Genomic DNA, 23,437 nt, shown 5'->3' on the forward strand with positions numbered 1-23,437 from the left:
GAAGATGGAGAAGAACAGAGGCCACAGGGGTTGGGCAGGGGGACAGCTCAGCTTTGTGTCCATTGGCTTGATGGCTGCCACCACTCTTCTGCACCAGGAGCACCCCAGGAAGGGGAGAGGACCAGCACAGGAAATTGGGAAAAAGCCAAAAACCTCTGAAGGAGCAAAGAAGAGATACTGGGGCTTGGTTTAGAGGATAGATGTCCAACCTTGATAAGGCAGGAAACTTCAGTGGGCAAAGAGGTGCATGTGTGAACCATGGAAATGCTTTTGGAGGGTGCTGGAGTGAGCAGTCAGTGAGCAAAGTTTTTTGCTCTGTGTCAGTGCAACACAGCAGGTCCTGGATGTGGTGGGAAGCCTTAAGGGATATGGTAATTAAGAAAAGTAACTAAGAACTAAGTAATAAAAACAATAAGAGTTTTACCAGCTTCATTATGCATAGGCAGGCAGCAGGGAATATGGGTCACACAGTTTGAGCTACCCAGAAATAAAATCCAGGTCTGTTAATGCCTCAGGCCTCTCCATAAACATCAGACCGTGACTCTTTCCTTCAGCACAGCTTGGATGGGAAAGGATTTCCATTTTAGGTGGAAGATGAGGCTCTGCTCAGTCCAGGTGCTAATCATGTTCTCCTGCTGTTTGCCTTTGCCAGGTGCAAGTTCTTCAGCCTCACAGAAACCCCTGAGGACTACACCATCATTGTGGATGAAGAGGGCTTCCTGGGTAAGTGTCAGCACGTGCCACTTCTGTATCCAGCATGGGGTGGATGAGGAAAACATGTCATCTCACTGAGACTGTAAACCAAAATGTTTGTAAAACAAGTCTGTTTGTAAGTGCTGGTAGTGCAGCTCTGAAAGGTGCTTTGATCACTTAAGCACACTGTCTCTGCTACCATGCTGTAGAAGGCAATTCAGACATGGAATATGAATGTATTTGAACACTGGGAGAGGATCACACACGAGTCTTAAAGAGTAGTTAAAGCAGATTTGAAAAAGCAAAACCCTCTGCATACAACTGCATTAAAATGAGCTGGCCTGTGTCCCCAAGCCTCCATAAGTATACCACATCTTGCATTTCCAGCTTCTGTGAACCCCTGTCTTTGAAAGGAGCACTTCAATAGTTTGTATCATCTCTGCAGCCAGCACAATGCTGTGGAGTTTGGGCTCCTTTGGCTCATCTGTGTAAGCTGTGATTTATCCCCCTTTCCTACACCCAGCTCTCCCTGTACTAAGTGTGCCATCTTTGCCTGAAGGAGTCAATGGTGGAGTTGGTTGTGTGTCACAGAAGGTGGCTGGCATGTGCTTGAGAGCTGCAGATTCTTGGCATTGTGCAAGAGCTGATGTAGAGAATGGTTTGGCTTTGTAAATGGAAATAGTTTGTAATAACCTTTATCATAACCTTGTGGAGGTTTTGTTTGTAACTGTGTTATTGAGGTGAGGGAATGAGGAAGTGTTGGGCAGCTGTTGTTATTTTTGTTCAGTTACTCCTTCTGTGTTTGGAATTAAAAGTCAGAGAAAATTCGTTAAAGTATGAAAAAAGAGGATTTCATTCCTGCATAGGAATTAACTCTTGAGAACCTTCTTGTGATACTGTAATATTCAATGGTTTTGTAATATCCAAACTACAAGGAGAAAATTGGAAACTACATCATCTTTATTTAGTACAGAGTTCTGTGATCAGTAACCTTGCTGAAGTTGCTCCTTTTCTGCTTCAGGAATACTCACAAACATGATAGTGCAAACTACATTTTAGACCAGTACAGTGGTACCTAAACATTTTAGTAAATTAATTACTAAACTGAGAATGCTGAATAGATCTTTACAGCTGTATCTGTTTATAATTTGGGAGCTTTGAGGTTTGATTGAAAGTCTATGCCATGTACTTTTGATCCCAGAAGAGGTGACAGAGGGTTGTGCTACCAGAGTGTCCCTTGTTGTATTTTTTAAGGGGCATATGCACAAGAATTTTACTACCAGTGGTAGTGTCAGCTTTATTGTTATCTGTGGCAACTGAAGAAAATCAATTCTAATTTGGTTTTGCCATGATAGTAGGATGCAGAGCCTCCCTCTAACAGTTTCATTTTAAGTGAAGGTTCACTAAAGGAGGAGAAAGTTTCTGGGTTATTTTTCAAGGGGCACAGCACATGGCACAACAAGAAACCCAGGGAGTCTCATTCTTAGGAGGGAGTCTGTGTTACTGAACCTGCAGGTGGGATGTGCCAGGTGGATGCCCCTCTCCAGCATCATGCCTGTGTCTGACATCCATGGCACTCATTTCTCTGCCCACTTGGCATGACATAGGTTTTTCAATTCAGTCATTGGTGACAAGTTGAATTGCAACCACCCCTGTAGAGCCTCCAGCAGCCACACTGCTGTTTATCTCTCTGAAGTTATTCTAGCTTGAAACAAAGGTGAGCTCAAGCAGTTGTCTGGCTCACGCATACTGAGGGCCTGTTGCACTGTGCACCATTGGTTGTGCTCTGAGCAAATCCCAGCTCTGGCACCACCACTGTCCTCAAGAAGCTGCATGTCCCAGGTTGTCTCTGTGAACCAGGCAGTGCTGCTGCAATTCAAAGTCCTCTCTGGATCTTCTGTTGCCTTGGCTCTCTCTGCCACCTGAGCTTGATGCTGAAAGTCACAGTGCCCATGTACCTTCCTGTGGCTGTGGTTTGGGCACAGAACATCCCTGGTTTTTTTCAAATATACCACATGCAGCTGGGCTGCTAAAGCAGGGCTTTGCAGGAGACAAGATCAACTTCCAGGCAGTGAATGGGAAGGAGGGAGAATGCTAATGCCACCCTCTGCTACAGGTGTGCAAGCCAGGTGCAAACCCAACCTGCAGTAGTGTCACAAAGCTGCTGGCTTCATCACCTTTTGTGTGCTTTCCCTTGTAAGTGATGATCTATCTGCTGGTGAGATCTGTATACACCACATCCTGCTACCCCTCCTGCCACAGCCCCCATATCCTTTGGGTTTGTGTCCAGCCCATGTTCTTCTTTATGAATTGTCAGCACTACATCCAAAGCTTCATCTCAGGGTTAGCCCTCTGTGCAGTTCCATCCCTGCTCCTCAATTCTGTGTGGTGTAAGCTTTTCATAGTCTGGAGAAGTCCAGGAGAAGTCACAGTCTAGCTAGAAATGTCTCAGCAAGAGAAAGTTCACTTTGTACAGCCTGTAATCAGCACATGGGCTTGAACAGAATCAAAATCTCTGAGTTGCACCATCCCACCTTTTTACAAAACAGTACCAATTACGTCTGCCTCGAGTGCATCAGCTGCCTCTTGTCCTGAGTAGTGAAGTGCCAAATTCAGCTCAAGAATTACAGGGTAGATTTGCACCTTTGATGAGCAGTTCAGACAGCAAATCCAGCAGTAAATGACTTCCTTTTTCTTTCCAGGTAACTTTTTTTCTTGCAGTGCTTAACAAACTCAGTGCAAGTCTCTGAAGGATAGGTTTTTCTGTGTGGGAAATGAGAATCTTTCTTTCTCAGGCACCTGTATGAATTTCTGCTGCAGCAGCAATGAGAAAGTTCTGCTAGCTGGCATCTTCCATGTTAGCCAGGCCCTCTCTCCTGCACATCACAAATACCACTGATGGGAAAAGAGCAGGCTGAAGAAATACCAGCATTTCCATCAATCCTTGAGGTTAACACTAAAAACATACTGACATGCAGTAATCATTCTTAAATATTTTGTCAAAAAATAATCCTTAGCCTTGTTGCACTGAGAGCAGCAAGTTGGGCTAGTAAAGCAGTAGTTCTTTTTTCTCCCCAGAAAATGTCCACAGTGCAAAGCTGTAACCTGCTTAAGCATTCATTGTGCTGAAAGGGAATGGCTACAGCCTAATTCTTGGCTTTAATTCCCTGGTGGTGAGGTGGGGATTATATTTGCACAGAACCTTGTTTGTTCCAGTGGCTGTTTCTTGGGCTTTGGCCTGCTAATGAGAAAGAATTTTATTCAGCAAATAACCCAGGGAGCTGTGCACAGAAGCTCTTTTCCTGGATACTGAGATGAACTAGGGGGAGAAGTTTGACCATGGGCCCTCCTTCATGAAGACAAATGTCTCGGCTAGTGGGGTGCTTGGATAGCCATGCATAGTCCTGGCATTTATCCCCCTGCTGCACAGCCAGCACATGGCAGAAAGGTGGAGTGGCTGCTGCTCCCTAAAATACAGCAATATTTGTTTGGCTGGTTTGCTTTTTTCTCCTAGGTTTGGCTGAAAGCAGGAGCTGTTTGTGCATGGGCAGGTACACCATGGCCCCATGTTCTGTGCATGGTCTGTTCCTTTTTCAGAGAGCAGCAAGGACAAACTCACTGTCTCTGGGAAGCTGCATGAGCAGAGCTCCTAGCCTGTGGTCTTGCTGATTCCAGTCTCTGTTCATCAAAACTTTTAGCTTTTACACACTGAATTGAATCACATGCCATCACACCTGGAGGTAGCCATCATCTTGGAAACTCTGTGCACACTGGGAGCAGCTGCATAAAAGGGCCTGGGACAGTCTGTCACCCAGGTGAAGCTGTCCTGAAGATGGATTATTGTAAAGCAATGTGTTGCTAACATTTTCAAGGTGAGGTTACTGGCTTCCCAGCCTTGGCACTGGGTTGGTGTCCCTTGTGTGCCATCTCTCATGTATGCACAAGACATCAGACCTTGGAATACTCTTAGAGCTTTGTCTTTGTAGGTAACTCAGCATAAAGCACGGATGTGGTAACGATGCAAGTTTTAAGTTATTCACTGTTGTACCCAGCCACAAGAAATTGTGAGTGGGTTTAGTTTTGCTGTGTCTCAGGTTGAAAGCTTATCACCTGATGAGGAAGCTTCACAACTTGACTATTGAAACTATTTTATGCAATTAAAGTACCTCTAGTGTGGATAGCTGCTCCTGGGGAATTTCTATAGGAATTTTTTATTATTTTGAATACTTTGAAGATATTGAAAAGGAAATCAAGTGCTAGGGTCAAGGGAGGAGTGAATCACTGATTTTCAGATTGGTAAACATGCATATTCTAGGTTCAGAGAAATTTGGGGTGAGGGAAACACATCACCTTCATGTACTCTGGTCTTTTTTCTCCTAGAACTGGTAAGCCCATGTCATGTAGATTATTGCAGTCAGCAGACCTTAGGTCCTGGCTGATCTCTTCTGGATCAGAACCAGAGAGGAAAAGCCATTTCAATACTGAAGCAGCAGTGAGAAACATCCTTCTGAGGAGCAGATCCACTGTGTGAACACAGAACAAGTCTCTTGGTCTCCTCACACTGAGGCTCATCTGCAAGATGGGCATGACAGTCCTTCCTTAAACCTTCTTTGGCTGCCTAATATGGCTAGTAACTTCTCTAAGGCCAGAAATCCATTCATTGACACATTTTCTAGGAGGAGATTCTTAGTCTCAGCTCATACTTCACAATAAATTGCCCAGTACATTAAAAATAATGGAACTATTTGAACTAACTCAGCTAGTTATAGTGGCAGAAAAAAATTTCATTCTAATAAGAAAAGGATAAAAATGAAAAAATCATCTTGCTGGCAGTGCTTTGTTTTGATAACCATCATCCTCAGACCTTGGATTCAGGACCATCACATACTTTAGTACCACACTGAGTTCCTATTTCAATAACATCAAAATTTTAAATTGCTTTCAGTGTCCTCTCTCCTTTTTGTATATAAACTGGGTGAGAAAACAGCTTATAAATAAGTCAGTCCAAGCCCAGAGCCCATCTAGCTAGGAGCAATCTTTATTTCAAGTTACAGAGGGAAGCAAGCTAATAATTCCATCTGGTTTTCTGAATATTCCTTCAATAACTATTTTTATTTTATTTTTGATTGCCCAGTGACTAGGCCTTTGTATCTGAGGCACAGTGGCATGAGTTGCTTGCTGGCATTTATAGTGTTAGATTCCTCCCCCGGATGGCCAGGAGTGCCTGTGGTTGCTAGGCAGAATGTGTTTTTCTCTACTAAACACTTGTACAATCACTCTCTTCTCATCTCTGTATTGGCTAGACTATGCTTTGTCTGGGGTTTTTAGGTTTTTAAATAATGTTGTATTAATATGACCTAAATTCAGATTGAAACGTGGGGATTTGATTATTGCCTTATTAGAAATATGTGCTCGGTTAGGGAGGCTTTTCCTGCAATGCATCTCTGCTGATATAGATCAATAAACATTTTGGGTCTCTGTGATTATGTGGGATTTCTGCCCTCTCCCAAGAGGCAGTAGGTTTTGGTGGTTAAAGCTTTTGGGGGAAGGGAGGAAAATGAGAAATAAATAATATTGCAAGGTCTGCTTTGCGTCACATGGGGAAAGGAACACTTCTTCTCAGAGCTTGTATGTGAGTGGGTTTGCAGATTTTGACAGCATATATTATTCCTTATGTTTGTAACCTGCCACATAAAGTCTTTTGGTTCAGTTTCTCTGCTCACTCCTATTTAAAGAAGTACTGCATAAATAATACATATTTTTCACTGTTTCCTCCAGCAGATGGGTGTGTATTGATATCTATTTTTGTTTCACAGCCTGTGGTGAGAAAGCCAAGACTTCTCTTCCTGAACCACTTGACTGGCCATGATTTCTTCCTTTAAATTTATTACATCTTGGCTGCTTCCTAGTACTTTCCTAAGTCCAAGATAAATGAGCAGATAGATACCAGAGCTCATTTTTATCAACCCTTCTCATAAATGCAGGACCTACAAAGCTTTTCTGACTGAAACAATGGAACAATTCATTCAAATTTTAGGTTCTTCTCTAAGATCAGGATGCAGCTCAACAGAAAAGTAGCAGCCCTCATTTTTTTAACAGAGAGCATTTGACCATCTACTTGTTCTTCCACTGGTGCATTTCTGGTTTTTTCTGAAGGGTGGGCTTAAGGGGATAGGGTGGCTTACCTTGCTTGTATTGGAGTCTGCCAGCTATGAGGAGACATGCCAGGATGCAAGGAAGGGCCAAGGCTGAACACATGCTCTAAGAACTTTTGAAGCATTTATATATTGTAAGTGCTGGTAAGACTGTGATTTCTCATCTTTCCCTATTTTTTAAGTGAATTTTATATGGAGCACTGTGAGAGATGGGTAAGTGCTGTTGCCCCCTGTCAAAGGCTGAGAAGTAAAGCACAAGGAAAGCTGAGAAATCAGTGGTACAATCAGCAGAATGAGCCCCTTTTCCCATGGCTGAAAACACTCAGCCATCAGTTCCCAATCTTTGCTAACTGTGAATGTACTTTACATTTAAACCCTACTTTTCTCAAGTTCACAACCTGGACAAGGAAGTGGATTTCCTCCACCTTGGCATCTCATAAATGCTATGGCCTCAGTCTAGAAATGGAATCTTCAGTAACCCATGGAAAAAACAGTCTGTCATCTTCTGCAAACAGAGAAAATATCTCTTTTGTGGTAATCATTGCAAAATTCCAGTGTGCAGCACTCCCCAGGGCTGGTCTCTGGGTGGGTTTGCCAAATATTGTTATGAGTGCAGGAGATGCCTCAGGTTTCCTAAGGATCGGCAGTCATTCATCAAGGTGAGAAAATTTCTGTTCCTGACAGGCTTGGAGGATTCTCCTGATCAAGTGAGATTGGAAAATTAAACAAACTTAAATCTATCTGTACCCAGAGAGAGACTCTCAGGCCCAAAATCAGCTATGTTTTCTCCTGGTACCAGTGATCAGTCTTTCCAGCTTTCCAGGTACAAAATCTCCAGAACTAATGATGGATCAAGGGTAACTCATAACTCCAGTGCAATGTGTCTAATTGTTTGGTTTTCACTAGAATCAGTTGAAATCCTTCTGTCTGACTCTAGAAATGCAGACTGATGCATGTGCAAACCAGAAGTTCTCTTTTGAAGAGAATTTGCTTGATGCTTTGAGCTAGTTCTTGTGCACTTAAAACAAAGGGGGGATGTGGTCATGGGAGGTCCTCAGGACAAGGTGAGAGATGAGAATTTGACTCCATGTTCTCAGAAGGCTGATATATTATATCTATATTATATCTATATTTATATTATATTATATTATATTATATTATATTATATTATATTATATTATATTATATTATATTATATTATATTATATTATATTATATTATATTATATTATATTATATTATATTATATTATATTATATTATATTATATTATATTATATTATATTGATACATCAGAAGGCTGAACAAGAATGATAATGAAAGCTCGTGACTGACTCCTCAGAGTCCAACAGAGCTGATGGTAATTGGTCATTAATTAAAAACAATTCATATGGAACCCATCAAAGATGCACCTGTTGGTAAATGATCTCCAGACCACATTCCCAAGCAATCAGATAATTGTTGTTTTCATTCTTTTCTGAGGCCTCTCAACTTCCCAGGAGAAAATCCTGGGCAAAGGGATTTTTCAGAAAATAGCATGGTGACAGTTCTTTGATGCAGTATTAAGCTGATGGTGACACATTGGCCAACCATGATCTTCTTCAGACTTTAGGACTGATAATCACAGTCTAGCTTTCCTTTGTGGAAGGGCTTCTCCAGGGCAAGTAAGCCTTTCTCTAGTGAGCAGCTTTGCTGTTGCCATCACAAGGTGAAGGCACAGGGAACCATTCAGAGCACTCTGGTGAAGCTCATAGGTCTGCTGCAGGCTTTTCTGTTTCACCTTGGACAAGTCCCTCACTGTGTCTCAGTTTCCTCATCTTAGAAACGGAGATAATCCAATTAAACCACCTCATAATAGGTCTTGTAAAGATTAATTAGTAAACATGTGGAAATGCTTTGATAATGTGACAGGCAAAGGCCATTGTAAATAATAACTGAAGGAGTTTCTGTCCCTCAGGATTCCCTTTTACAATGGGTGCACTTGCAGCCTAAGGAACAAATCAGGTCTGTAGTGGAACAGAGTACAGATTATGGCAGGAAAAAATACCCTTTATGGGGAAAGTTACATAATCTTTTAGAAATCTCATATTTCAGCTTTTAATCTTGCACAGGATTAATACTCACAACATCAAGGTTACAGTCATACAGTTAGGAATTTAGTGGCTCCATCTTCAAGTCTTGTTTGAAATGTAATTATTTGCTCTATGCTGTCAGTCCAGTGAAATCTTGTCTGAAATAGTCTTTAAAAAAAAAAGGAAAAAAAAGAATAAAATGTTGGGAGTTTTTTGTTGTTTTATTTAAAAATGCAGAAGGAAATTGTAAATGTGAGCCCAACTGCATTGGTTCTTCTTTTGATATTCCTTTTATTTCTGTGGGTGTGGCTTTTCAGTGGAACCCTCCACCTGTGTCCCCTTGGTGGCAGTGACCAGAGCTGTCCCCATTGCCTCTGACTGTCTGGGCTGGGTCCTCTCCACCCCTGGCTTGCAGAGTCTGTGAGCAAAGCCTTTGCCAGGAGTTTTTGAAACACGGAAAGTTTTGTCAGGAAGTGGGAAATCTGCTGATTTCTGCAGTTCCTGTTACTGGACTGTCAGAGACAAAACCCTCAGTTCTTTTGGGCTGTGGATTCCATTTGCTCATGGAGCAGGAGGAGCAGAGGCTGCCATGGCAGTGCTTTCCTGGCTGGGAGCAAAAAGCCATGGTTGACACGTTGGGAAGGACCCAGCTCTTGATCATAGCACAGAGATGGCACTCAGGAAACAATGCTGCACAGGACAAATGCACCCACAGCCATGCTGTGAGCACATCTTGAGCCAAACTTTTAATCTTCATTGCTTGTCAGTAAAGGAAGAAGCCAATTTTTGCTCCCTTCTTCATTCTCATGAGCAAATGTCAGCTTTTGGAGATTGAATCTGGTTTTAATTTTCCAGGTTTGCTCATTATTAGTGCTGTGCTATCCTGTGAAGAGGAAGAAAGACAGCAGCCTGATTTCCTGAAAACTGCCCAGAGCCTAACCTGGATTTGTCCTCCCAACCCAACTCTCCAGTGAGAGTAGACATAATGATTATTTTTGGAATCTACCTTCCCATGTTCCACATTTTTAGCCAAACATAATAATGATGCTTTGTTTGTGGACTGTATCCATACTTCCTCTCTTATGAGACCTCTGTGAGGTAAAAATTATTCTCTCCCACATATGAGGAAACTGATAAAAAGGAGACCAAATTACTTGTTTCAGGTCACATACATACTCTGTGGGACAAATCAGATTTTGCCTTAACTGGAAGCCCAAACTGACTTATCTACTTATCTGCACTTCAAAATCAGACTTTATTTACCACTGTATTGCAATGACCTGAATATCTGTTCTGAGACAGTGCTGTGAAATTGTCATTTCCTCATGATCCTCTAGGTCATCTTTAGGGAGTCTGTCATCCCTCTGTGTCCATGGCCAGGTGGGAGCTGTGCTGACACATTAGAACAGCTTTTGTTTATAGACTTGACTTTCCTGTGCAATACCTTTTATTGCTGGGTCAGTGTCTGGCCTGGCAAAACTTTGTCTCTTTCTCTTCAACTCAGACTTTGATATAAGTCTGAGTTTTTTGGTTTTTGCAGCAGAAATTACAAGTAGAAGGAGGCTACCAGAAACAGATTTTCCCAGGTGGGCATTTTTGTGCATTTGACAGACTGCACCAATCTCACTGGAATGCACTTCTCCTTTTTGTTTAATTCTTAAAAATTCTTAACCAGCTTAGTTTTTAGATTGCTGACAAAGTTTCAAGTTACAAGGATTGTAAGAGGAGAAGAAATTGAAATGAGATGAAAGCAGGGATTTCTGTATAAGCATTTCCTTTTATCAGTCCTTGGTTGCTTTCTTAGTAGACACTTGTAATGGAGCTCTTTCCTCAGGAGGTGCTGCTGCTTTCAGTGGAGAGAAGGCAGCCTTGTGATATATGGATTTGCAAGTTCAGCCCCTCAAGAAGGACCAGTGTTTGTTATCCTATGGCCTGATTGAAAATGATAGTTGCATGCCCTAGTTAAATGTTGAGTCCCTTGGAAAGCAGAGGGGATGCTTGTCAGAGTCAGGATTTCAGAGCTGGGCTATGTGTTTGTGCAGCTTTATTTAATTCCAAGTTACCCTTGGGTTATTTAATTTCCTGACAGCTGCAAAAACAGTGTTCTCAGATAACAATGGTTTCTAATTAGGCAATATGCCCTAAAATGGTAGAATGTTTTATTTTGACCATGACACTGATGTTTTGTATGCAGCTGGAGGATGAGAAAGTCGAGCAAGTTGGACTTGCAGCTTCCTCTGGCAGAGCTGTGTCTCCTGTGATCCCCAGTGAATAATGCTAAAGGCATGGCCTCTCCTCTGTTCCTGCACTTCAAACACCTCTCATTGTTTTGGGCTGTGTCATCAGTAAATCTGCCTTTCAGCTGGAACCACCTTCCAGAAATATGTTTCATCAGCACAGCAGGACTGGCATGACTTGCATAGCTGAGGCTACAGAGCATTCCAGGGTGAAGAAAGCAGGTGAGATTTACCTGTAGCTGAGGATTTTAGCTTTTTTGGGCATTTTGTTACACTGCATAGCTGCCCAAGTGTGGCTTTTATGGCTCATGCACCTAGTACAAAATCAGTGATAGAAATAAACGTACAAGTCAACTATTCTTCAAAATCACTTATTCAGTTTAGAGTGTTAGCATAAAATTATCTTAATTAGATCCTGACATGATTTGTGCTTGTGGAAGGTTTATGCTTTGGGCTGTGCTATTTGATGATCTCTAAATTCCCTCCTGTGACAGCAAAAAGTGGCTGTTGGCAGGTCTGTCACCTCCTTTAGTTCTTAGACATCACTTGAAGTCTTGAATCTAAAGGAAAACAGGTAATTTTGTTTGCTGTTTTGCTCCCTATTTTAATTCTTTTCCAGAGCTCACAACTCTGACAATTCCCATACCACTTCTTACCATTGCTGAACTTTTAAGTTCATTGTTTAAGATCCTGCTCATATAACAATGATGCAGAATTGCGCCTCTCATAAATCAAATGCCTTCTTAAAAGTTTTGCAACTTAATTAGGGGTTTGCTGACCTGAGTCAGAGTTTATCCCTGCCTTTCAGCTGAGCACTATTTATCATGTCCTGTACCACTGACCAGGCACTCTTTGGATGGTTTCTGTTTGGATTCTCTTTAGCCATTTGCTTTTAGGTGCCTGATCCTGCTTAGATACCATAATACAATGAAAGAGAGATTACTGCATCAACTACAGTGTAAATAACAGTGAAAAATTATTCTCTGTAATAATCTGGCCTTACCCAGTTCTTTTGAGATGCTGGTGTCTTTGAAAGAGCTGTGGGTGTTGGCTCAGATTGGCTGGTGGCTATATGAGCAGTGTGTAAGGAGGGTGATCTCACACCTCTGTGAGAGATCAGCAGGGATGGGAGATGAGCAGGAAGTTTTTATTCTTCTTTCCCCTCTACAGTTTCCTACCAGTCAATACCTGAGGGATTCCTAAATTACAGGTTGAATCTGCATTACCATAAATTAGTTACCATTTAGTCAGTATACCAATCCACCACAGAGTTGTCTAACCCCTTATGATGCCTCTTCATTCTTTTGGTCTCCATGGCATCCTCTGTCAGCACTCTGATAATTTCACTGGGTTTCAGGTGTCTGTTTGCACTCCAGCATGATGTCTGTGGTCTGACTCAGTTCTCCTCCCAACAGTTCTTAAGGATCTTTGAGCATCAACTTGTTGTTTCTCAAAGAATTATCCACAGTATCTCCAAGACTCTTAGGAAAGAGGATAAACAGAGCCATAATAAAAAATACAAAATAACAAAGGTTGTGCCAGGTTATCCTGCAGATGTTCTTCCATGGAGAACTGACTACTTATTGTTATTTTTCTTAAAAGTCCAGTGGAAGATCATAACTTTCTAAGACAAATTCTGCCTTTTGATGAGCTGTTTCACAATGTATCTTCCCTTAAAATCCTATATGTGACAGCTGTATTACAGTTATAGTACACTTAACCGAAAATATCCAGTAGATTTTCTCGTGGTAGAGAAGAATAAAATCCTAAAATAAGAACAATTTATCCCCAGAAGACAAATCTAAAGAATTTACAATATGTTTGGGTTCATACCTCCCTCTGTCTTTCCCCCTCCCTCTCTCTATGAATGTCCTTATGAGTTGAATCATATAGTATAAAATCCTAAATCCTGACTAGAATCAAAGTTAGGTGTAAGATGCAATGTGCTTCTTCAGAGATGCAATTAGCTTCCTTCAGAGTAGCATAAAAACTCAGGTTTATTTTCCTTCATAATCCTTCTCCAAGATTTCTGCACACCATGTAGGCACAGTGGCAAACACGTTCCCAGTTCTGCTTGTCCATTTTGCTTCTGCGTTTGCTCTCTCTGGGATTTCCATCACCATGTTCTACCAAAACATTCTCATGTTTATTTTACAAGTTTTACCAATCCCTCTTCAGTTCCAACTTCCGTACTTCCACATTTATTGAATCTTTACAGTTGGAAAGAACTGTATCTCCACAGTCACAGTCTGCATTTCTGCATTTACTGTTTGAGTTGGTTTTGGAGTACATTAAATTGAAGAGGTTGATAAAATGTGAGAGGTGACTTCTCAAGGACTGGCAGCCTCAGCAGCACTGGCATTGTGGCTCACAAGCCCTTGGAGGGTCCCAGAAATCTGATTTCTTTACCTTTGTGTCTTTCACATTGCTGAGCAGATTGCAAGCACTCTGTAACTGTTAACCTCTGGAGCTCTGCTGAAGTAACTGTATCTGTGAGGGATTTATTTCACAGTTGTTTTCTTCTGCTTCCCTGGGCTTGGTTAAGATGTTTATTTACTGAAACACTTTGAGCTGAACTTGTGTACTTAGGAGTTGCCAATTTAAATATATGTGTGTGTGTTTGTGTGTCTGTGTATGTATGTGTGTGTGTGTGTGTGTATATATATATATATATATATATATATATATATATATATATATATGCCTGTGTATGTTAGTGTATATACCTATATTTATATATATTTATTCAGGGATAGAGAAAATATTTTAGAGAAATCATTTTTGGCTCTTCTTTTTTAGAAACCTGTCCTTAAACTCTACCTTAAAACTGAAAAATATGTTGGATTTTCACTACATAATATATTTCACTATAAAATATGTTGGATTTTTCACTGCCAGGACTATACCAAGTTTTTCTGTAGCTGGCAAGTTAAAAAAGCAGCTCACACGTGGGCACTGACATCCATAAGTGAGGCAAGCCCAGGAGAGCAGGGAATCCTCAGGAGCTTGATGACAAGTTGTGTTCTGACCTCTTGAGTTCTGTTGTTGTACTGCTGACATCCTCAGGTTTTAAGTTTGGTGAATTAAATGTTTTGTTTTGTTTCTTTTAAAAGAATTAAGCTTTTGGAGAAGTGGGATGAGAATCTATGTGGACCATCATGTGGATAAACCTCTGTTGGGTGCCTGTTTTTGCATTTTAGCCAGTGAACAAAAATGAAGTAGCCTCTTAAACAAGCTCTGTGCTGTTTGCAGCAGACAGGAGTGCCTGCTCTGATGGATGTTTACCATGGTTTTTCATGCTCTAAATAGAGCAGATAGAATTTTTCTGCCAAAATTCATTTTTATAATTTATATCAACAAATTCTTGACCTAGATGAGTGCTCCCAACATGCCACAATGTGCCTGGTTTTAGTGGCTTGTATGTACCTTTCTTTACAAGGAAATGTATTTATGTATCCAAGAATCAAGGACAATCCGTGAAAGCTTCTCAGATTGTCTCAGATTACCACCCATTTGGATGAAAGGAAACCACAAACTGAAACCAGTTTGCTTTCAAAAAAGCAATCTGTGTATCTCATAAACATGAAGTTCAAAGGAACTGCAGAGTGTACTTCACCAACCCCAAAGGAAAATACCCTTGAGAACAGGAGGTTTAATAGCTCTTTGTGGAGTAATGATGCATCTTTAAGTCATTTGCACCCTCTTAATTTTAAGCATATTGAGCTGAGTTTCAGCAAGCCCCTTGTGCCTGAACATGGCTTCAGTCTCCAAAAGATGAAGACCCCTTCCTGTCCTGCCCCATTGTCTTGGTTTGGAAAGACAGGAGTCTGCTAAGGAAGGCAGGAGCCTCCCCTGAAATGGAGAATGTAAACCCTCCCCACCCCTCCCAATTGCTATAAATTTTAAATTAAGGGGCTCTCAGGCAAAAATATGGGACCAGGAAATAACAGTTCTTTAATAGGGAAGAAAAAAATAAATTATAAAATAAACAATGCAGTACACTAGAACAACACTGACAGAGTCAGAACCCAACCTGACACCCTGTGGGTCAGGCTGTTGGCAGCAGTGCCATTGGAATTGTGGCTCAGCCCTCCTGCAGTGTCAGGGGTGGTTCTGCTGGAGCAGGGATCCTGTAGAGAAGGATGGATTCTTCCTCTGAAGATCCAGTGGAAGAAGAGGCAGCTGCTGTTCCTCTGGAGAATCCAGTGGAGAAGCCATGCTGGTGTCTCAAAACCTCTGGATTATATCTGGGTAGGAATGCTTGGCTCCTCCCTCTGGGCTCACATCTCCCAATGGGATGCTGTAGTTCTTATCAGCCATGCAGTGACATTCAATAGCTGTTATCAGCAATGTCCCCTCCCGAGGAAGGTGTGAATGTGGTCACTCAGAGAGAGAGATAAGGCAAACTGCCCACTTGGCAAAGGTAATCTGCCATACAGATGGTAATGGAAAACAACTTGCACTGCAATCTTCAACACCCATAGAAGTGAGGAAAGGCAGGTGGATGAGGCTGTCTCTTCACAGGGGAGGAGGAGGGCATGAGCAGATGTCTTCTCCACACAGGAGTGTCCTTGGGTGTCTTGGTGTCACTTGGTTTCTGTGACAAAGGGCATTGATGTTCTGTTGGCAGTGTAGAACACTGGGTTTGGAGCAGGGCTGCTCTATACATCACACAAGGCATGGCTGGGGTACTCCTTGCAGAACATGCAGTGTTTCAGATGGTATTTGTCACTAATTCTCAGTCCTTACCCAGCTCCTCTAAAAAGTCACTTCAGCTGAGAAGTTTCTGGAGGGAAATTTACTGGGGAAAAGTCCAGCCTGTTCTATAGAGATTCCTGTGCTTGAGTTCAGTAGGCTTTTGATGGACTCTTCCAGACTGGGGCACTTTTGTTGTCAGTTTTGATTAGTTGGGCTCCTGGCATAAGGTGCAGTTTGCTTCCTTGTTTGAAAATGGAAAAGTGATGCTTTGAAGGCACTCAGTGGAAAATTGGGTAAAGAATTAAATACAGCTTTTCATCTGCTGCTTTATGTAGGCTTGAATTTTTTGTTTCTTTTGTTTTTCCTGCAGTGAGCTCAAGGCAGCTCCATGACTGGGTCTCCTAACCTCTGCCACAGGATAAAAATTGACAGTCATGTGGTCCAGGAAGCAAAAATCTGAAAGGCTCTTGTGTGTTTACCAAGTCTTTTTTTCCAAGCTGCTATTGCATCTCAGAGATTCTAGGTGGCAAGAAAGGTTTGAACAAAAATGCACAATGTCCTTATTGCCAAGATGAGCAGAAGGCAGAGAAGCTTTATGTGACCAATTTCCCCTACAGTAAAGGACATCATTACTGATCTGTGTGTGACTAAGTTCAGTGACACTAGTGACAATAGTGACAATAATATAATTTTTACAGTGGACAGATATACAATAATCTATTGGTTTTCTCCCAGCTTCTTTATTCAATTCTAACATTTTAGCTACTCATGGATTAGAGAGTAAGACTGATTTGGCTTTTTTTCCTTTGGGGTAGGTGAAATAAGGCATCTCCTTGTCAATAAAGGCTTAATTTCATGTGATCTTCTCCAGCTGGGTGAAATAGTGGAGTAAGAGCTGGAGTCACTGATATACTCTGTGTGAGTAGTGCATCCACTGAAAACACATCATGCTTAGCAGGTTGGGAAGCACTTAATAAGGAGAAGGCACTTGTACTCAGAAATGAGAGAGTGAAATTGCGTAGAAAATTCTGTCAGCTAATGATCTGAAAAATATTTTGCAAAGGCTATTTTCTACCCTTACTTCTAACACATCTTACACTTTAATAGCCTGAACAACTGGAGAATCACACACATTAATGTCACAGTTCACTTGGGACAATTTGCTTTGCAAGATAATGAACTGTGTCAGCAAAAGTTTAGCACTTGCTCTAGGTGGGGCTGACAGTTCAGCTTTCTGGTAGCTTTGTCAGTAAAATGCCCATGGTCTGACTAAATCTCTGTGAAATTTGGTAACCTGGGAGGAGTTTGTCATCACTTTCTTCAAGTATTTTTATGTTGTTTAAGGCATTCTCAGGAGTAGCTTGGAAGGAAATAGGGCAAAATACTGACAATAGATTTTTTTTAAGAGCTCCAGTCCTCTCATGCCTTGGCAGCAGAGGTGTCTTTGTGTGAGAAGGTACCTTCACCTCATTAAATCATTCAGCCCAGGTGGAGTTTTTCAGCCACAGAGTCAGGAGTGACATCCAGCCTGGTGGGTTTTTTGCAGTCTGTAGTGCAGCTCATGCTGGCAGAGGATGCTGTACCCCTGGTTGTGGGGGAGGCCTCAATGGTGCAGTTGGGAGCAGAGATCCTTGGGAGTGTTCAGGAGCAGGGGAGGTTTCTGACCTTGGTGTTACCCTAAGGAAGAAGCAGAAGAAAGGTATAAATAGTTATTCTGAGATTGTAGGGGACAAATCTGTGAGAGTGATGGAGATGTGGACAGGGGATAGATCAAGAGTCAGGGAAGACAGGGTAAGCACTTAAGATCAGTGGGGAAGACAAGAAGAGACAAAAAAGAGTAAAGATGGACACAGCAACAAGGAGAATAAGAGATGATGCAGTTTGAGCTGTACTAGAGGGTCACTGGGGTGGAGAGGAGGAACAGGCTGTGGTTGTTGGGTTTGTGGGCAAGCACAAAGTGGCCACCTAGAGCCCTTGCTCCTTGCATTGCCCACAGGGATGCTCAAGGCAGCAAGTGCCTGCCAGACAAGCAGTGTCTGTCATTCAGATGAGCTCAGGGCAGTGGAAAAGGCCAGCTACATTTTCAGTGCATTTCAGGAGGATGGGCTGGCTCTAAAGCAGCAGCATGTGCAGCAGGCCATGAAGCTCTGATACAATTGCAGTTTTTCAGCAGCTTTCAGTGCCCAAGATGGTAGTTGTACTGGTTTTGTTTCTGAGCATTTTGTTTAACTATTACTAAAAGTGCCTGTGGTTATTAAAAAACTCCGTTTGCCTGTGCTAATTTACCTCTGTTGTATGTGCATCATTGCAGGCTGCTGCTTTGAGCTCTGTTACAGTGCCCAGAGCTTTGGCACTGGGGTGGCACCTGGCTGAGTGGTGAATGTGGCTGGGGCAGCAGACAGCCCTGTCCTTCCCACTGGGAGAAGCTGGAGACTAAATAAAGCAAATGGCAGGAATAGAAATACTGGTTTCATGATATATTGGATTGTGTCCCTGCCTGTGACAACCTCTGTTTGGCAGCTCCCACCTGCAGAGCACTCAGTATTGCACCACTTTAAACATTTTCACGTGTAAAATAAATCCTCAGTTACCGTGCCAAAGTGGTTGAGTAGAGCAGGCTGCAGGATGATGATTTGTGAGTTGTGAGCAAGGAACCACCATTTTCAGCACCAGGTGCTAAATGGGTCTTTAACCTTCATTGTGGGGCTGGGGCACATGCATTAGCACTTCACTGGTTTGCAGCATTGCAGGATGAGCTGCTCCCACTGGGGACTGACCAGTGCTGTGGAGCACAATCCCTGACTGATGATGAATGTATTACTTTCCAAGCATAGGTAATAGCTCCTAAATTCCTGTCATGGGATCTGCATAAACTGACCCTGTGGAGAAAATGTACAGGTAATGTCCAGCTATACTGAGAAGGATCACGCTTTTCATCAAGGGCACATGTATAGGGAAGTTATAAAAGCTTAATAAACAAATAAGTAGTTTATTGATTATTAACTCAAGTGCAGATTGCTTTTATGTGTTTGCAGGACCATCTATGCCACACTTGGGAGAGACTGGGCTGCAACAACCCCATCTTCAGTGTTTTCTTGCTCTCTTTCATCTTTAGGATCAGTTGGGGGTTTTGGGAGTCATCTCTAACTGTGTCTGGTTCAGAGGTCTGGATTTGTTTACTCTAAGGAAGAGGTCACACGAGTCCAGTACAAACACAGTGTCTTTGTTCTGTGAGATGCTTCTCTTCTGTGCCCTCTTTCATACCCTGCTGTCCCATGGCATTTCACAACCTGTCCCATGGCATTTCACAACAACAGTGGGGCACAGCAGAGCTGAAAAATTATCTATCCTTTGGTTTCTAGGACCCAAGCTCTGGAGGTCCAGTTCCAATTCTTACAAATTAGAGGTTGGCTGTGTCAAGGCAGCACTTTGGGAACAGAATTGGGAGGACAGTCTGAAGGCAAGAGTGTGAGCTGAAGGCATGCTGAGGTGTGAGGTTGCTGCTGGGGCTGTGGCATGATCCAGTTTTAAGTTATTAGAAATGCATCTGCCCAAATTAAGGTGCAAACAAGACCATATGCCAAGGTTAGTAGTATTTTTATTTAATATTAAATAAAGGGGTTTATTTAATAGTATATATGAGAGAGAAGAAAAGAGAAAAAGGAAGAGAAATAAGTAGAAAAGAGGTGGGGGAACAGAAGGAAACACAGAATAAAGAAAGTATCGCCATTCCTTGGATCCCAAAGATGTTCCATTGATCCACTCCAGCTGGTCATCTTGGTGGTGAAGGCCCCCCAAAAAGCTCAGAATCTGATGGATTCATGTATATTCAGGCCAAGTGGAAATGCCCCAGCACATCTCCCAGGGCAGGGACCAGGCTCTTGCAGCAGATTCTGGATCTGTTGCATCATTTTGCATCACATGCAGTTCTGTGGTGCAAAGCCTCAGGAATGAGTCTGGGGAGTGCTTTGGGGGTCTTTGATGGGTTATGATGCCCCCTCCTCTGCCTCTCACTTGAATGTCCCATGGATGTGGCCTGTGGGGTTGGGGTTCCAGAGCTGGCCCAGTTTGTGTAAGGGAGGATGGGAGTTCAGTGCCTCTGACCAGAGGTGACACCATATACCCAAAACCTCCTTCTCCCCACTCCATCTCATGGGGAGGCTGTGTAAACCTGGCTTCTGTGGGCTCCCCCACCCCAAACCCAGCCAGAGATGATTCTCAGTGCAGCTGCTGGGTTTGGCTTTTTGTGGATGCATTCCTTTCCCTCAGCCTTGTTTGTTTCTCCCTAGACCTGAACTGATTGAACAATAGTGTCCCCTTTATCTTATCTAGGCAGCTTAACTTACAGTCCAAAGTTCCAGTCAGGATCTTCAAGGAGGCTTCTGTGGTTGTAGCATCTTTGTACAGTTTTTGCTATAGTGGGTTAAACTCCTCCATAACGGTGTTAAAGGCATGAGCCATTGTGGTGATGTGTGCTGGGGTCCCAGGATGAGGGAAGAGATGAGAATCTTGACTCCATGTTTCAGAAGGCTGATTTATTATTTTATTATATATATTATATTAAAAGAAAATGATATATTAAAACTATACTAAAAGAATAGAAAAAAGGATTTATTCAGAAGGCTAGAAAAGAATGGAAGGATAATAAAATCTTGTAACTGCTCACAGCCTCGACACAGGTGGCTGTCATTGGTCATCAAGTGAAAACAACTCACATGGGCCAATCAAAGATGCACCTGTTACATTCCACAGCAGCAGGAATTATTGTAATTATTGTTTACATTTCGTTTCTGAGGCCTCTCAGCTTCTCAGGAAAAAATTCCTAGCAAAATTTTTTTTCAAAAAATATGTCCATGACAAACCATTTCAGTCCCTGAGAGCTGTGTGTCTGTCTGCCCATGGACTGACCAGCTCAGGAGAGGGTAAAGCTGGGAGCAGGGTGTTTGTCTGCATCACTTAGAGCTCCTTCTCTGGGACATCCATCATCTCTCTCAGTCAGTTCCTGCAGAATTTGTGTTTATTCTGAAGATGTCTGGTTTATTTCTTTACTTAAGAGCTTGTGCTGTGTTTCTGCTAAGCCCTGTCATGGGACTGACTTTTGCTTTTGATTGCCTGCAATGTACAGTGAAGTTCCACTTCACACTTCTTGGATTATGTCTGCAGAAATGAATTTAAACTATTCTTGTTTCTACTTTTCTTCTTTGCTCTCCTTTGCTTCTCATGCTCTGAAAGCAGCCAGAATGTGTTTTTGCTTATATCCATGGTCTCTCTGGATTAGATGGAAATGTAAACTCATGGAGGCAAGAAACACCTTTGGAAACAAGTGCAGGGCCCTTTGGAGTATGGCTGTTTCTGCTCCATTTGCTGCAAGTGATCAGTAAAAACTTAGATTAAAAACTTAGGTCATGCAGGCATTTAAAACCAAACTGCATGTTATATGAGCCCACTGTCAGCTGGTGAGGCATGCTGAACATCTTCATGCTGCTTTTCTGCTTGGTCTTTTTTTTTTTTTTTTTTTTTTAATAATTAGCACCTCACCTTCCTCTGCAGGGTTTTCTTTTCCCCATCTGGTCCTGCAAGGTGGGCAGACAGAAGCCAAGCCACAGTGGTGCTTCTGGCTCAACAATTGGCCCTTCCAGGCACCCTTTGGGCTGTGCTTTGTCCTGCTCAAGGGTCTTGAGGAGCTGCAGAAGTGGCTGTGGGGTTGAACCCCCACCATCACTGTCAGGGAGGGGAGTGGTGGCTCTGACAGAGCAGAGGAGTGAGAGCTGCCTGTTCCCACTGGGGCCAGCTCTGCTCCATCAGGGCTCCTGTCCTGGCCTTCATGCTGCAGGGCTTCTGCACCTTTTAAGTGGTTACTGCTTTGGCAGAGTTTAGATGAGCACTGCTTGCCCATTTTCTTTCATACAGACTAATCTGAAAAACCTTTTAGCTGGTGGTATTTTCCATTATAGAATGGTTTGTGTTGGAAGGAAAAGATCATCTTGTTCCTCTGTTTCTCCCTCTTTCTAAACATTTGCATTTCTGTTGATGAGGATTTGCAGTAATGCAGACACCTCTTGATGCATTCCAGGATAGAGTAAACACTCTGTGGGAGAAGTTCTTTGCTTATAACTAATCATTTATTCCCCTAATTTGAATGGAAAGCAACATTTTACTTATCTTTTTAAACTGTCAGCTTAATTCTGTGTTTGTTACCAATGTAAACTCTTGTCTCTGGAGCATTCTGGGCAATTTGCAAACAGAGAAGTTACACATATTGTGCTCAGCACAAGTAGGCAGGGGCCACTGGGTTGATGAAATGTCAGTTCTCCTTACCCAGGCCAGGCAGATTTTGGCATACCTGGAGTTGCAGGTGATGTTAATGCAGTCTGAGATGCTGCTAGCAGTCTGCATCATGGATTGTGCAATACATGGAATCAATAGGCTATTAAAGAGGCTGCAGGCTCTCTGCTGCTGGGTGATTTCAGATAATGCATTAAATACAGCTGGGAGTGATAAGACTAATTACCATAGACTGGCTGTATTTTACCTGAAGATCTTTCAGCTGTGGGGTTTCTTTGTTTGCATGGTGTATATTATAGATGTACACAGCTCTCATCACCAGACAGAGCCAGCACTCACTCTGTGAGTGTAGGAAGGAGGTGGTTATGCCCTGCAGATTCTGTTGTAAAAGCCAGGCAGGAATTAGGAGCAGGGCCTTCAAGCTGGAGAGCTGGGATCCAGTGAGATGGTTTGCAAGATGATCTGTGGCAGACACTGGTCCCAGCCCCCAAAGCTGGTATTCTGTGCCCCAAATGGAGCTCCTCTTTGCTGGAGGTTGTTTAAAAATACATGTCAGTGAAACAGAGCTCACAGGCCTCCTTGGCAGAGAGCCCATAGCTAATCACTAGAGATTTCACAGTGAAGTTTTTCTGAGTGTCTGTTTGATTAATGGTTCATATTTTGCTGATCTGAGACTTTTTTATTTTATTCTTAAATTTAATACATATTACTTATATGACTTAAATATGTTTTAATTCCATCTTAAATCAGTGGAACAATCTTTACAGTGGAGTTGGCTTTTTTTTTTTGCACAGCAGCAGCAGCATGTTTGCAGAGGCTCGTGCTTGGACATGCAGCTGGTTAGTAGGATTCTTCACAATCCCGTTGTATGCACTTCCCTGGAAGTCTCTTAAAAGTAAGAAACCAAAGAGCTCAGAAACACCATGGAGCTGAACCTCAGTGCATTATGCCTCAAGGCTATGAGGGATAACCCTGCTGCTCTCCCAGGAGAGAGGTTTGGTATGTCAGGCTGTCGCAAAGGTATGTGCAGAGAGGCTGGGTGGGAACGGGAACGCATGTTTGGGTCCACTGAGATGACCTTGCAAAGTCCAGCTGGTTTCCCTTGGCCAAAATTTGAGTATGTCAGAGGGAAACTTGATTTTTACAAGTTCACACAGTCTGTATGCTGCTCCTTTCCTTTTAAGTTAAACATCCTTTTCTTTCCCCCAGGCAGGAAAGCCCCGGGTGCGCTCCCATTGTGGCAGCGCTGTGGGGACAGGCTGTGTGTGCTGCCTGTGCTCCCCCTGTGTGGGGACAGGC

The 23,437-nt window shown here is 42.5% G+C and overlaps 1 protein-coding gene across 1 annotated transcript in view; it reads left to right on the plus strand.

The window, feature by feature from the left end:
- CASTOR2 (cytosolic arginine sensor for mTORC1 subunit 2) overlaps positions 1 to 23,437 on the plus strand; it is a 124,171-nt gene that overhangs the window by 62,362 nt on the left and 38,372 nt on the right. Inside the window, exon 2 of the mRNA XM_058817846.1 lies at positions 653 to 723. Within this exon, the coding sequence (XP_058673829.1) occupies positions 653 to 723 (71 nt within the window). The remainder of the gene's footprint in view (positions 1 to 652; positions 724 to 23,437) is intronic.

This window comes from Ammospiza caudacuta, chromosome 20, assembly GCF_027887145.1.
Source record: "Ammospiza caudacuta isolate bAmmCau1 chromosome 20, bAmmCau1.pri, whole genome shotgun sequence".
NCBI lineage: Eukaryota > Metazoa > Chordata > Aves > Passeriformes > Passerellidae > Ammospiza > Ammospiza caudacuta.